Source organism: Lepeophtheirus salmonis, unplaced genomic scaffold (assembly GCF_016086655.4).
Source record: "Lepeophtheirus salmonis unplaced genomic scaffold, UVic_Lsal_1.4 unplaced_contig_10450_pilon, whole genome shotgun sequence".
In the NCBI taxonomy this organism is placed as follows: Eukaryota; Metazoa; Arthropoda; class Copepoda; order Siphonostomatoida; family Caligidae; genus Lepeophtheirus; species Lepeophtheirus salmonis.
This window is the reverse complement of record NW_027289095.1, coordinates 1-14627: the sequence shown is the minus strand read 5'-3', so window position 1 is coordinate 14627 and position 14627 is coordinate 1. Positions and strand designations below refer to the sequence as shown.

The 14627-nt window shown below is 34.8% G+C and overlaps 2 protein-coding genes across 2 annotated transcripts; both read left to right on the top strand.

The window, feature by feature from the left end:
* The first annotated feature begins 562 nt into the window (after window positions 1-562).
* LOC121130658 (uncharacterized) lies at window positions 563-4959 on the top strand. The gene is made up of 3 exons (XM_040726379.2): window positions 563-592; window positions 4041-4125; window positions 4184-4959. The coding sequence occupies exons 1-3, from the start codon at window positions 563-565 to the stop codon at window positions 4873-4875; spliced, it is 807 nt and encodes a 268-aa protein (XP_040582313.2). The 3' UTR covers window positions 4876-4959.
* A 5947-nt stretch (window positions 4960-10906) lies between these two features.
* Window positions 10907-11717, top strand: LOC139907427 (uncharacterized). Its single transcript, XM_071893855.1, has 2 exons — window positions 10907-10912; window positions 10970-11717. The coding sequence occupies exons 1-2, from the start codon at window positions 10907-10909 to the stop codon at window positions 11627-11629; spliced, it is 666 nt and encodes a 221-aa protein (XP_071749956.1). The 3' UTR covers window positions 11630-11717.
* Window positions 11718-14627: the final 2910 nt, after the last annotated feature.

Below are 14627 nucleotides of genomic sequence, written 5' to 3'. Positions count from 1 at the left end.
GAAAGACAACTCTCTCAAATACTTCCAAAACTCTGGATTGCTCTCAAGTTCGTCTCAGTCTTCTAATAACTCTTGCTGAAGCAAAGAGGAGCTTTTCAAAACTAAAGCTCATCAAGGCTTACCTCAGGTTCATCATTTAAAAGAATCCTTACTGGTCTGGGCATCATCAGAATCAATCACACAGTTGCGAAACAGATCTGATACGATTAAGGCATCAACTACATTTCATCAAGAAAAGCAAGGAGTGTGCAGCTGTAGTTGGCAATTGCCTTGTTTAAATGGAGTAAGTTATTTGACGCATGTTTAAACCAATTTATTTGTATAATATGTATTACTCTGTGTGTGTGGCTTTAATATATAAGTGATTTTAATTTTTCTTGTTTTTTATTGTCCCTGTTATATTTTCTTTGGGAGGGGCTGGAGGTGAAGTTGGAGTGCGCCAATGCCTATATAGATATCCTATCAATTACCCCCCTCCTTCAAATGAAGTTTAAAAATGGCTACTTCAGTCTATAACTTAACTTGACTAAAATATTAGAAAGGAGAAAGGAAACTTGCAAACATGGCTGTTACTGGCGCGTATAAAATTTGGGTAAAGGGTCAATACTTTTGATCTGTCTTCTTTATTAATTTGTTTTACTATAAAAACTTTTTTTATAGTAAAATAATGTAGTAGGTAATATTCGGATTACGAAACCCGATTGGATATTTAGATGTGTTCATAAAAGACCGAGAGTAACCAAGAGAGTTATAATTCTAAGTCTTTGTTGCACTCGAAGTGACAAAATGACACGGAGCTCCATTTTGAGTCAAAATAAAGTTGTCATCGAACTTTTCTCTGGCCAAGGTTGCACGTTCTTATCCAGAATTATGATGTAAGTATTGATCCTTCCTCTCCGTCAAAATGTGAGGGGAGACTTTGCCTGCCTGGGCACTGTTTTGTTCTGAAGACATATCTCACTGAAACTGAGGCATTGTCTGGATGTAGCGGTTATTCTCCATATTTACAGTGGTGTCAAGAGTGGGGAAAAAATCATCAAAAAGAGCAAAACTTTCCCCAATTTTTGTTGACCTTATTTGCTCTTTCATACAGTATATGCTTGCTCTTTTCAAAGATAAGATGTCCGGTCCTCCTCTGTGATTTTGCACCAGTACCATTCTGGATTGAAAATAATTAAAAGTGTAGCAGTAGATAAGATCAACCTTGTACATTTAAAAAAAATGATATGATGCTTATCCAGAAGGTATTCCTGCTCTTAATAAATTATTTGCCCCTAAATTGAAAAATTCAAATCTATTGGCAAGCAAAGAACACTATAGCTTTTAAAGTAATATCTCGTGTGGTCTTCCAGTGCATATTTATTCAGTCAAGTCCAGTCCATTAGAATTTAAGGTCGACATTGCAGTAATTCTTGCTAATGGCCTTAATTAATTCCTACCTTCCCTCCTTTGTCATAGCTGATTGTAGGTGATCTCCTTCAAAGCATTCTTCAAATTTCCAGGGTTATCATCTTGATTTTCTTTTCTTTTTTTTTTAACATGCCCATTATACACACGATTTTCATCACTACTTACACACTTCTATTCATGAACAAACACTCTTTACTACACTTTATACATGTCATTAGATGTTCTATTCTCAAGAATGAAGACATAATGAGTAACAGCTTTACAAAATACACTCCTACTAATAAACTAATTCTTATCAATTCGATGATTTTTTTAAAAAGAAATGAAGAACAGATATATATATAATTTTAATTAAAAGTTGGGTATGTAACTCGATCATATCACAAGACCACTCAACTTTTTGACATGAAAAAATGAAAAAAATAATAAATACAAATGACAACCGTATTGATAGTTTATTGTAAATCCAAATCTTTGATACATTTGATAGTATTAAACAAACGTGATCTTAAATATATAATTGTGGACTATAGGCCTTCATTACATGAAGTTTCCTCTACTTTTTGGGAATTCAAAAGATGGTGGAGGGATGTATATCCTCACATCTCACTTTTGTAACTTAAACTGTATACTAATATAAGACCAATAACTCTTGGGGACAATGATGTGAATCCAGTTTGTTTTTAGCTGGACTTTGACTTTGTAATTGGTAGTATATAGAAGGAATTTTATTTTCGTTAGGAGTTGTCATTATTATTTAACATCCTTTCCTAAATAGATTCAATTATATTCAAAACATGTTTCAACGTTCGTGTGCCCTCATAAAAGGCGGAGCGTAATCCTGAGGATTTGTTGCTGAGTTATAATTGTATGTCCCTGTTATACTCAAAGTAGAATTGGGGATCGACCTCGGAGTAATTCTGGCAAATGTCCTTGCTTATATCCTTTTCTCCTACTTCTCGCGTCACAGCTGACTGTAGCTGATCTAATGAAACGTCATGAGTAGTATTCTTTCTCTCCTCCAAAACATTCTTCAAATTGTCAGGGTTACCATATTGATTTTCGTTTTTTTTTTTTTTTTACATGCCCATGCCACATTGGAGTTTCACCTTTGCTTGGGGATAAGAAACCAAGAGCAAAAAATTGATATTGTTTTGTATTTTTAAAACAGTAAGATTTTAACATAAATAAATACAAAATTCCTTTCCGTATCAAAAATCCATCGTTATTCGCAGAAAAATTTATTGTTTGGAAAAAATAATTCAAATATTAAATTTCTGGGAAAAAATTAAAAAGTCTTTACAAAAGATTCACTTTTTCCCCGCCAAAAATGATATTTCCATTTTTTGGAGAAAAAATTCAAAAATTTACAGGTATTCTCAAAATATTAAATTTTTTGGGGAAAAAAATTCAAAAGTTTATAGCTATTTAAAAAAGTTTCGAAATTTATATTTTTGTAAAAAGTTTTTACACCTATTTTCGTCGCATAAAATATTTTCATCCTGAGCAAACAAAAAATATCTAGTAAAAGAAAAAATTCCTTAATAATAGGAGGAGGTTACATCCCCTTCAGTCCACCCTGCAGACGCCCCTAATTTAGTTCTATATTCTTGGTCAAGAGCAACGTTTCTTACAGTGGGTATCGAAATACTAGAGCCCTGACCGCGTCAGGGGTGGCGGAAAAAATTATACGTCTTTTAATAACTCTTTTATATAAAATCCGACATATCATATTTGAATATAAATATTCTTTTTACATATATGTAGAATAAACTTATAAGTTTTAGAGAAAATACATAAAGTGTAAAAATCGGTTTCAAGTACACATTGTCATTAACGTGCCATGCAAAAAGCCCAGCGGGGTCAGCTTGAATTCAGTGTGAAGAATACTGCTTAATAGATTTCACAAAGAACAAGCAAAAACAACATCATTTATAGAACGTTTTCAAAGAAATCTCCACAAGAATTGTACATGATTTACTTTGAAATGGGGACCTCAGCCTTTTGCACATGTGTATGTCAACGGCCTCGGAGTTGGCACAAAAAATTTCACTAGGAGTGAGATCCTAGTCTGACCAAAAAGAGGACATACAACCAAAATTACAATTATTTTAACATGACAACAGCAGTTTTGCATTTTGCACTTTTGATAGGTGCCTGACTGAAAAAGTTGAGAAACGCTGGTTTAGATAACGAGATCAAGCTTTGAGGTTCCTAGACAGAGAGAATAATATGTAACTTCTACTTTTCTATAAATTATCATTAATCAAAATGTATCTAGATAAAAAACTGAAGAACTACATAAAACGTTAAGAAAATAAATTGAAGCCTATTTCTCTATTCTATAGTCAAGTAAAGCTCTCAGATGAAGACTTGTCATTGATTAATTTATTTAAAAACCAAAATAAGGATACTTTTGATAGAATTTATTAGAAAATAACAGAATTGGATAAATGTAGGATATTGTAATTAAGATAGATACAGTATATTGCAGGAAAGGCAACATTTGATACATAAAAATAATTTTTACTGTTGCGTATGTGACGCAAAGGAATGGCAGGCGTTGGGTGTTGTCTCATTACGTACAATAATATCTTATAAAGTTGGGCTTTTTATTATTATCGTTCAAGCGTATAAAGGTTCATCCACACGACAAAAAGTCAAGCAGTTCCTTACTGACTATCAAACAAAATAAACATCAGCAAAAGCATGAAGGTACATGGAAACAAACTAATATAATATACAAACATCTAATAATTCACTTTTTTATCAGGTTTTCGTTGTTATTTCCGCTCTTTGGCTCTTGCCTCTGCTAACCAATCCAGCCATCAAACCATCCAACACGGACATGCTGCTCCTGTCCACACCTCCATCCACAGACCACATGGTGTTCATCATGCTTCCGTAGTCAGCCAACCCGCTGCTGATCCCTCTGACGTTCACAACCCCTACACTGCTGACTACAAGCCCATTGCTGCTGTCCACGCACCAGCTCATGCCCCAGTTCACGCTCCCTATCACCCTGCTCCTTATCATCCAGCTCCCTACCACCCAGCCCCTGTTGTTCACAGACCAGCTCCTTATCACCCAGCTCCCTATCACCCAGCCCCTGTTGTTCACAGACCAGCTCCTTACCACCCAGCTCCCGTTGTCCACAAGCCTTCTCCCTATCACGCTGCTGAGGTCTACGGCGATAGTCCCGCCGTCTACCAATACGGATATGCTGTCGCTGATGACTATGCTGGAACCAACTTCGCCGCCAACGAGAACAGAGACGGATACTCCACCAACGGTGAATACAGAGTTGCCCTTCCCGATGGCCGCACACAAATTGTTTCCTACAACGTTGCTGATGCTTACTCTGGATATGTTGCTGATGTCAGATACGAAGGAGAGCCTCATTACGACTCCTACAAGCCTGCTCACAAGCCAGCTCCCTATCACCCTGCTCCCTATCACGCCTAAGTGAAACTATTTATTTATCCTAGATTTTATTCTCAAATTTATATATTTATTTGAAATACAGACCTGAAAAGGACTTATAAAATAGCTTTTCCTATAAGTTTTATTTATTTTTTAAATTTATAGGTCTGTTCTTAAGGGAGAAGCATTGATTATTGTTATACTCAATGCTTCTCATAAATCATATTAAGATGTGAAAAAATTACTTATCATCGCACTTGAATGCAATTCATTCTATTTGTTTCTTATTCTCCAGTGAGACTTACTTTCATGGATGCTCTGACAAATTCTCGGTGTTACATTTTCCGATGCCATTCTTGATGCTACACCATAACCATTCCGGGAAATATTTTCCCCATTGGAAAACGTGGAAGTCTCCAAAGTCTCACAGGTGAGGAGCTGAGAGAACAATGCCTGAGGCTTAGTACTATATTACATTTAAGGAACAATCAGAATTGGATGGTAAAGAGCTCAAGAAATTACAAGTCATTATATATTTGACTGAGCTTCTGATATTAGTCTCAGAAAGACAACTCTCTCAAATACTTCCAAAACTCTGGATTGCTCTCAAGTTCGTCTCAGTCTTCTAATAACTCTTGCTGAAGCAAAGAGGAGCTTTTCAAAACTAAAGCTCATCAAGGCTTACCTCAGGTTCATCATTTAAAAGAATCCTTACTGGTCTGGGCATCATCAGAATCAATCACACAGTTGCGAAACAGATCTGATACGATTAAGGCATCAACTACATTTCATCAAGAAAAGCAAGGAGTGTGCAGCTGTAGTTGGCAATTGCCTTGTTTAAATGGAGTAAGTTATTTGACGCATGTTTAAACCAATTTATTTGTATAATATGTATTACTCTGTGTGTGTGGCTTTAATATATAAGTGATTTTAATTTTTCTTGTTTTTTATTGTCCCTGTTATATTTTCTTTGGGAGGGGGCTGGAGGTGAAGTTGGAGTGCGCCAATGCCTATATAGATATCCTATCAATTACCCCCCTCCTTCAAATGAAGTTTAAAAATGGCTACTTCAGTCTATAACTTAACTTGACTAAAATATTAGAAAGGAGAAAGGAAACTTGCAAACATGGCTGTTACTGGCGCGTATAAAATTTGGGTAAAGGGTCAATACTTTTGATCTGTCTTCTTTATTAATTTGTTTTACTATAAAAACTTTTTTTATAGTAAAATAATGTAGTAGGTAATATTCGGATTACGAAACCCGATTGGATATTTAGATGTGTTCATAAAAGACCGAGAGTAACCAAGAGAGTTATAATTCTAAGTCTTTGTTGCACTCGAAGTGACAAATGACACGGAGCTCCATTTTGAGTCAAAATAAAGTTGTCATCGAACTTTTCTCTGGCCAAGGTTGCACGTTCTTATCCAGAATTATGATGTAAGTATTGATCCTTCCTCTCCGTCAAAATGTGAGGGGAGACTTTGCCTGCCTGGGCACTGTTTTGTTCTGAAGACATATCTCACTGAAACTGAGGCATTGTCTGGATGTAGCGGTTATTCTCCATATTTACAGTGGTGTCAAGAGTGGGGAAAAAATCATCAAAAAGAGCAAAACTTTCCCCAATTTTTGTTGACCTTATTTGCTCTTTCATACAGTATATGCTTGCTCTTTTCAAAGATAAGATGTCCGGTCCTCCTCTGTGATTTTGCACCAGTACCATTCTGGATTGAAAATAATTAAAAGTGTACCAGTAGATACGATCAACCTTGTACATTTAAAAAAATGATATGATGCTTATCCAGAAGGTATTCCTGCTCTTAATAAATTATTTGCCCCTAAATTGAAAAATTCAAATCTATTGGCAAGCAAAGAACACTATAGCTTTTAAAGTAATATCTCGTGTGGTCTTCCAGTGCATATTTATTCAGTCAAGTCCAGTCCATTAGAATTTAAGGTCGACATTGCAGTAATTCTTGCTAATGGCCTTAATTAATTCCTACCTTCCCTCCTTTGTCATAGCTGATTGTAGGTGATCTCCTTCAAAGCATTCTTCAAATTTCCAGGGTTATCATCTTGATTTTCTTTTCTTTTTTTTTTAACATGCCCATTATACACACGATTTTCATCACTACTTACACACTTCTATTCATGAACAAACACTCTTTACTACACTTTATACATGTCATTAGATGTTCTATTCTCAAGAATGAAGACATAATGAGTAACAGCTTTACAAAATACACTCCTACTAATAAACTAATTCTTATCAATTCGATGATTTTTTTAAAAAGAAATGAAGAACAGATATATATATAATTTTAATTAAAAGTTGGGTATGTAACTCGATCATATCACAAGACCACTCAACTTTTTGACATGAAAAAATGAAAAAAATAATAAATACAAATGACAACCGTATTGATAGTTTATTGTAAATCCAAATCTTTGATACATTTGATAGTATTAAACAAACGTGATCTTAAATATATAATTGTGGACTATAGGCCTTCATTACATGAAGTTTCCTCTACTTTTTGGGAATTCAAAAGATGGTGGAGGGATGTATATCCTCACATCTCACTTTTGTAACTTAAACTGTATACTAATATAAGACCAATAACTCTTGGGGACAATGATGTGAATCCAGTTTGTTTTTAGCTGGACTTTGACTTTGTAATTGGTAGTATATAGAAGGAATTTTATTTTCGTTAGAGTTGTCATTATTATTTAACATCCTTTCCTAAATAGATTCAATTATATTCAAAACATGTTTCAACGTTCGTGTGCCCTCATAAAAGGCGGAGCGTAATCCTGAGGATTTGTTGCTGAGTTATAATTGTATGTCCCTGTTATACTCAAAGTAGAATTGGGGATCGACCTCGGAGTAATTCTGGCAAATGTCCTTGCTTATATCTTTTTCTCCTACTTCTCGCGTCACAGCTGACTGTAGCTGATCTAATGAAACGTCATGAGTAGTATTCTTTCTCTCCTCCAAAACATTCTTCAAATTGTCAGGGTTACCATATTGATTTTCGTTTTTTTTTTTTTTTTTACATGCCCATGCCACATTGGAGTTTCACCTTTGCTTGGGGATAAGAAACCAAGAGCAAAAAATTGATATTGTTTTGTATTTTTAAAACAGTAAGATTTTAACATAAATAAACACAAAATTCCTTTCCGTATCAAAAAATCCATCGTTATTCGCAGAAAAATTTATTGTTTGGAAAAAATAATTCAAATATTAAATTTCTGGGAAAAAATTAAAAAGTCTTTACAAAAGATTCACTTTTTTCCCCGCCAAAATGATATTTCAAGGAGAAAAAATTCAAAAATTTACAGGTATTCTCAAAATATTAAATTTTTGGGGAAAAAAAATTCAAAAGTTTATAGCTATTTAAAAAAGTTTCGAAATTTATATTTTGTAAAGTTTTTTACACCTATTTTCGTCGCATAAAATATTTTCATCCTGAGCAAACAAAAAATATCTAGTAAAAGAAAAAAATTCCTTAATAATAGGAGGGAGGTTACATCCTTCAGTCCACCCTGCAGACGCCTAATTTAGTTCTATATTCTTGGTCAAGAGCAACGTTTCTTACAGTGGGTATCGCGAAATACTAGAGAGCCTGACCGCGTCAGGGGTGGCGGAAAAATTATACGTCTTTAATAACTCTTTTATATAAAATCCGACATATCATATTTGAATACATAAATATATTCTTTTACATATATGTAGAGAATAAACTTATAAGTTTTAGAGAAAATACATAAAGTGTAAAAATCGGTTTTCAAGTACACATTGTCATTAACGTGCCATGCAAAAAGCCCAGCGGGGTCAGCTTGAATTCAGTGTGAAGAATACTGCTTAATAGATTTCACAAAGAACAAGCAAAAAGCAACATCATTATAGAACGTTTTCAAAAGAAAATCTCCACAAGAATTGTACATGATTTACTTTGAAAATGGGGACTCAGCCTTTTGCATGTGTATGTCAACGGCCTCGGAGTTGGCACAAAATTTCACTAGGGTAGATCCTAGTCTGACCAAAAAGAGGGCATACAACCAAAAATTACAATTATTTTAACATGACAACAGCCGTTTTGCATTTGCACTTTTGATAGGTGCCCTGACTGAAAAAAGTTTGAGAAACGCTGGTTTAGATAACGAGATCAAGCTTTGAGGTTCCTAGACAGACGAAAACCAGAGGGATTTCGATAACTACTCGTATTGGGTTTTGGTAAAGAAATCCTAGAATGGCCTGAGACTAATATAATGTTTACTAATTCGGTCCAAGTTCGGTCAGAACCTATCTTGTTATGAAATCTAAAAAATAACGGCCTTGATCTGTACATAGATATGTATAATAAGAGTTGTAAATCCTGAGAACTTTTGAGCGGGAAAGTATTTGTTGCTGGCAGCCTGAACATTTTTTATTTTATTTTTGGTGTTGTCCGGTACTTTTGCCTTAAACGACATATTTTGCCTGAGGACCTTTCGCCTTAAAACTATAAATAAATGACATTTATCCCGTTCCCCTACTCCAATAATTAATAAATTGTTACCTTTGCAAAGTTATTTCCTGTGTATTTCAACTATCTGCGGTTGCTGTCAGCAATTTTGGGAGAGAAGGATAAAATATGACTGTTGGGTAAAAAATATACAAGGTACCTTCGTATACGAAAGTGTTCTGAACAGTTCCATTGCCTCAGCCAACGTTTCTGACCATTTTGGGCACACAGATGTTATCCAACAGTTATTTGAGTTTGTTGATGCGAGTGTTTTTGTGAAAATGGACAATAATGAGTAGTTTCAGCTGTCATTAAATATTTATTTTTGAAAGTGTAACCATTTAATAGAGTCAAAAAATAGCTACATACATATAAAGGCTTGTTTTGTCAAAATTAAACACGTCTAAGTCAATCCAACTAGGAGTCATTGAGTCAAAAACAATGAGTGTCTCGTGAACAATTATTTTGTAGAATAAAATGCAGAGTACTATTTGAACGGGATACCGAGATGTAAGCATCCCCGGAAGTAGTGTGTTGAGTCACCAAGGGAAAATGTTGAAAAATATAATAAAATATTCAGAAAAAATGTCTAGTATCCTCATTATGTCTCCGTATTTAATGAGAAATCAGAGCTCTTTGAATGATTTTTTTAAATTTCTTTTGTACTTTTACTCATCCTCCATCTCTTCTTGAACTTTCATCTACCTACACGAGAGCTCCAGCGGATTAGATATTTAGAGTTAAGAATAAAACTGCTCATATTTCAACTTTTAAAAAAATGTTATTTAGCACCAGTTGGTTTTCATCCAACGTTATACATATTGGTTTAATTCTAGTTAGTACCCAGTTATATCAACTGAACGCCTGAAAGTGTGAATTTGAAAAGAAAACACTTAGTCCATTATAACGTTCATTATTTCTCACATAATAATTATAGAAATATTGCAATGAAAAAGCAAAAATAAATATAGATAATTTATGTGACGTCAGCATTTTTGATGACGGCCCAATTATAAATAACAAGGGTTTATATCCATAATCCCCTTTTGTCATTAATATTAAGGAAACAGAATAATATGTAATTTCTACTTACTTTTCTATAAATTATCATTAATCAAAATGTATCTTGATAAAAAACTGAAGAACTACATGAAACGTTAAGAAAATAAATTGAAGCCTATTTCTCTATTCTATAGTCAAGTAAAACTCTCAGATGAAGACTTGTCATTGATTAATTTATTTAAAAAACCAAAATAAGGATACTTTTGATAGAATTTATTAGAAAATAATAGAATTGGATAAATGTAGGATATTGTAATTAAGATAGATACAGTATATTGCAGGAAAGGGAATATTTGATACATAAAAAATAGTTTTTACTGATGCGTATGTGACGCAAAGGAATGGCAGGCGTTGGGTGTTGTCTCATTACGTACAATAATATCTTATGCAGTTGGGTTTGAAAACTTTTTATTATTATCATTCCAAGCGTATAAAGGTTCATCCACACGACAAAAGTCAAGCAGTTCCTTACTGACTATCAAACAAAATAAACATCAGCAATAGCATGAAGGTACTGGAAACAAACTAATATAACATACAAACATCTAATCATTCACTTTTTTATCAGGTTTTCGTTGTTATTTCCGCTCTTTGGCTCTTGCCTCTGCTAACCAATCCAGCCATCAAACCATCCAACATGGACATATGCTCCGTCACACCTCCATCCACAGACACTCATGGTGTTCATCATGCTTCAATAGTCAACCAACCCGCTGCGGATCCCTCTGACGTTCACAACCCCTATACTGCTGACTACAAGCCCATTGCTGCTGTCCACGCACCAGCTCATGCCCCAGTTCACGCTCCCTACCACCCAGCCCCTGTTGTTCACAGACCAGCTCCTTATCACCCAGCTCCCTACCACCCAGCCCCTGTTGTTCACAGACCAGCTCCTTACCACCCAGCTCCCGTTGTCCACAAGCCTTCTCCCTATCACGCTGCTGAGATCTACGGTGATAGTCCCGCCGTCTACCAATACGGATATGCTGTCGCTGATGACTATGCTGGAACCAACTTCGCTGCCAACGAGAACAGAGACGGATACTCCACCAACGGTGAATACAGAGTTGCCCTTCCCGATGGCCGCACACAAATTGTTTCCTACAACGTTGCTGATGCTTACTCTGGATATGTTGCTGATGTCAGATACGAAGGAGAGCCTCATTACGACTCCTACAAGCCTGCTCACAAGCCAGCTCCCTATCACCCTGCTCCCTATCACGCCTAAGTGAAACTATTTATTTATCCTAGATTTTATTCTCAAATTTATATATTTATTTGAAATACAGTGCTGAAGTATACTTCGCAAAACGTTATCTTTCAATATAATTAATTCAGTCGTACATATATTTCATCATACATATTTTTAAGTTAGGTAGTTGTAAAATAATTGCAAGAATTACATTCGTAAAAACCTTTGATTAATTGTTCTTGCATTCATTTGTATTTACGTAATAGAACCTATAAATAAGTTAAATCCATCAGTTACTTATTTTAGTAATCTTTGAGGTTTTTCACTCAATTCAAATTAATATATTTTTATGATTTGGAGTTGTAAAGTAGAAAAAATTTAAATAACATAGAAGTAATAAAGTATGATCCCCACAGTGAGGTGTCTCCCATTAAACAATAAATTTCACCAATTCTGGGAGCTTGTGTTCAATCCCCAGCTTCAAACGATTGTGTTGTTCACAGAACAAGGCAGTATTAAAGGATTGTTCGAACCACTGTTGTCAAACACAAGCTGGAAGATCGGCACCTATACATAACAAATCTTCTTGGTCGCTTTTGGTGCGTTTTTTCCCTTTCCGGTAGTAAAATTTTAAAATATTCGAGGCACTATAGTCGACTGAATCGACCAAGCAGAATACCATTCATTAATTATATATTTAACAAAAATCTTTATTAATCTTTTTCTGATACAAAGCCAATCTCAAATTTATTTTATCTATTGGGCCGCCGTTGCCCTCACAGATGGTGAAGGCATTTCTGAAGAAATTGAGTACAAGTATTGCAAATGAAGTTTTGGATACATGGGGAGACCCCACTAATCGTAGACAGAGGCCTTCATGGCTAAACGTTTGAATGACTGGCTCTACAGGATCTTTTCTCGATGTGCGACCAGAAGAAAATTCGAGAAGATTACCTTCCAGAATGTATGGTGGCCGCATTCTGGTTTCTCAGAGGGTGTTGTTGTTAGTTATGAAGATATATGTCAGTACAGTTATGTGATTTTTTTAAATTTATTTTGCGTCTCCTGATAAAAAGAATTTAGTAAATTTTCTCCATTGATTGTTGTTCAGGTCTACAATATTCATATGATGTATTTGGCAACGTATGGATTATATTTGCCGCCATATTTACAATAGGCTTTAGTCAGGCCTATGTGAAGACAATATTTTGTTCTATTTAATGTCCAGTCTTTTTGACATTCATTCTTGAACAATATTTGCAGCATGCGAATACCCAACTAGACTTTCGAGACAGCTTAGTGATTTTGTAAATTTAAGGAGAAGCTTTTTCTACATGATCATCAAGTTGTTGGCTGCTGTTAATCAGCATCCTTGGGCAAAACAGATAAGTGGATTATGTCCTAAAACATCTTGAATTATTACTGATGAAGGATATTTCGTCCTGAATATGAAACAAATTTCATTATGGCTACCAGGGGTGTCCACACGGGTGGGTTGAAAATTGAAATTTCATTTTTTAAGTATTTTTCTAAAAATTTATTTTTTCAATTTTTTCCCCAAAAAAATAATATTTGCAATTTAATTTAATTTTTTTTCAAAAAATTCCAAATCACCAAGCTCCCCGCCAAAAAATCAACCTTCAGGGTTACTTTTTACCTGATTATTTTGCTGAGTTACGACTCAATCAATATCGAATGTCTACTCATCCGAGAACAAATAAACACAATTTCTGTTATGCTTGATAAAATTCAAAAGGGACCCACCACGTTCGTAACGTAGTTATCTGTGCCTTTGAGACAGGAAAACCATTTCTAAATATCTCAAATAATTAAACTCCGTCATTTACGATTAATTCATACATAGTGGCAGGATATTCAGACTTCTTCACAGCAAGTTCAGCCATGGACATCCCTGCCTTTATTTCAAACTCATTTTCATGCTATGTAAATCAAGTTTTATCGGATGTTCTGAGGGAGGACGATCCTTAAGGCCCCCCATTTTTCTATTCCATGCACTTACAGACATTGTAAACCTCCAAGCGTACTTTTTTTCCCCCAAAAAACATGACGTCAAAGGAATATTTTCCGAACAGACATTTTGCTGAAAGAAAATTAACTGAATTTACATTTTGCCCAAGGACCATTTGGGACATTTGGCCGAAAATTGATATTTAATTTATGGATAAATGCTCTTTACTGATATTATCCTCGTTCGTTAATCCATGGGTCTTTTCCAATATATATAATCCATCATGTCTCATGATAACTAATTGAATTCATCTACCCCTGCTTCCTTGAGTATCAAAGAACCCTTCCAGTATCCAAAATATACCCCGAACCTCAAGTTGTACAGCTGTAAATAATGCTATTTTAAGGCGGCCATAGATTCGACCCCCAAAAAATGTTAGCAGAACCGTTTCTGGAGACTTTGGAACCAACATGGAAAATTTCAGAAGAATCCATCCGTTAGTTTCTTTGAGGCCGAGTACTTCAGCTGCAAACCCTGAGAGTCGGAGTGTATTTCGAGATTTTATGAAGTTTTCTTGTTGCTCAAGTATGGGCGATGAAGAAATTTAAGTTGCCTCGGGCACAGCAGTTCACCTGCATAACCCGTGGTTTGGGGTGTATTATATAATAATAGTGAGTGTCCTTGCTACCAAGAAAAACGGTGAGGGTAAAGTTTATATATAACTAAGACATAGGTTATATAGCATTTGAACAATACCTATTTATTTATCAAAATATCATTTTAAATGGAATTAAAATATAGAATCGCATATATCAATATATTAAATAAATTTCTTCTGCCAAATGTTTCAAATGGTCCAAGGGGGAAATGTAAATCGTAATTTTATTTTAAAACAATTATAACTTTTAAATATATACTTAAATAAACACTTACACATATCTATATTAATAAAGCAAAGCTTGGGTCATGTCGACACCTACTAACTCCAAGCAATTCCGTGTTTTATGAACCGTAAAGCCTCTGATTCCCAGCTGTTCGATGATGTCAAGCGTATTGTTGCCATGT

Coding starts and splice junctions, on each gene's coding strand:
- LOC121130658 (XM_040726379.2), top strand. CDS start 563: ATGGCTGTTACTGGCGCGTATAAAATTTGG. Junction 593..4,040: donor CTGGCGCGTATAAAATTTGG/GTAAAGGGTCAA, acceptor TTATCGTTCAAG/CGTATAAAGGTTCATCCACA. Junction 4,126..4,183: donor ACATCAGCAAAAGCATGAAG/GTACATGGAAAC, acceptor CTTTTTTATCAG/GTTTTCGTTGTTATTTCCGC.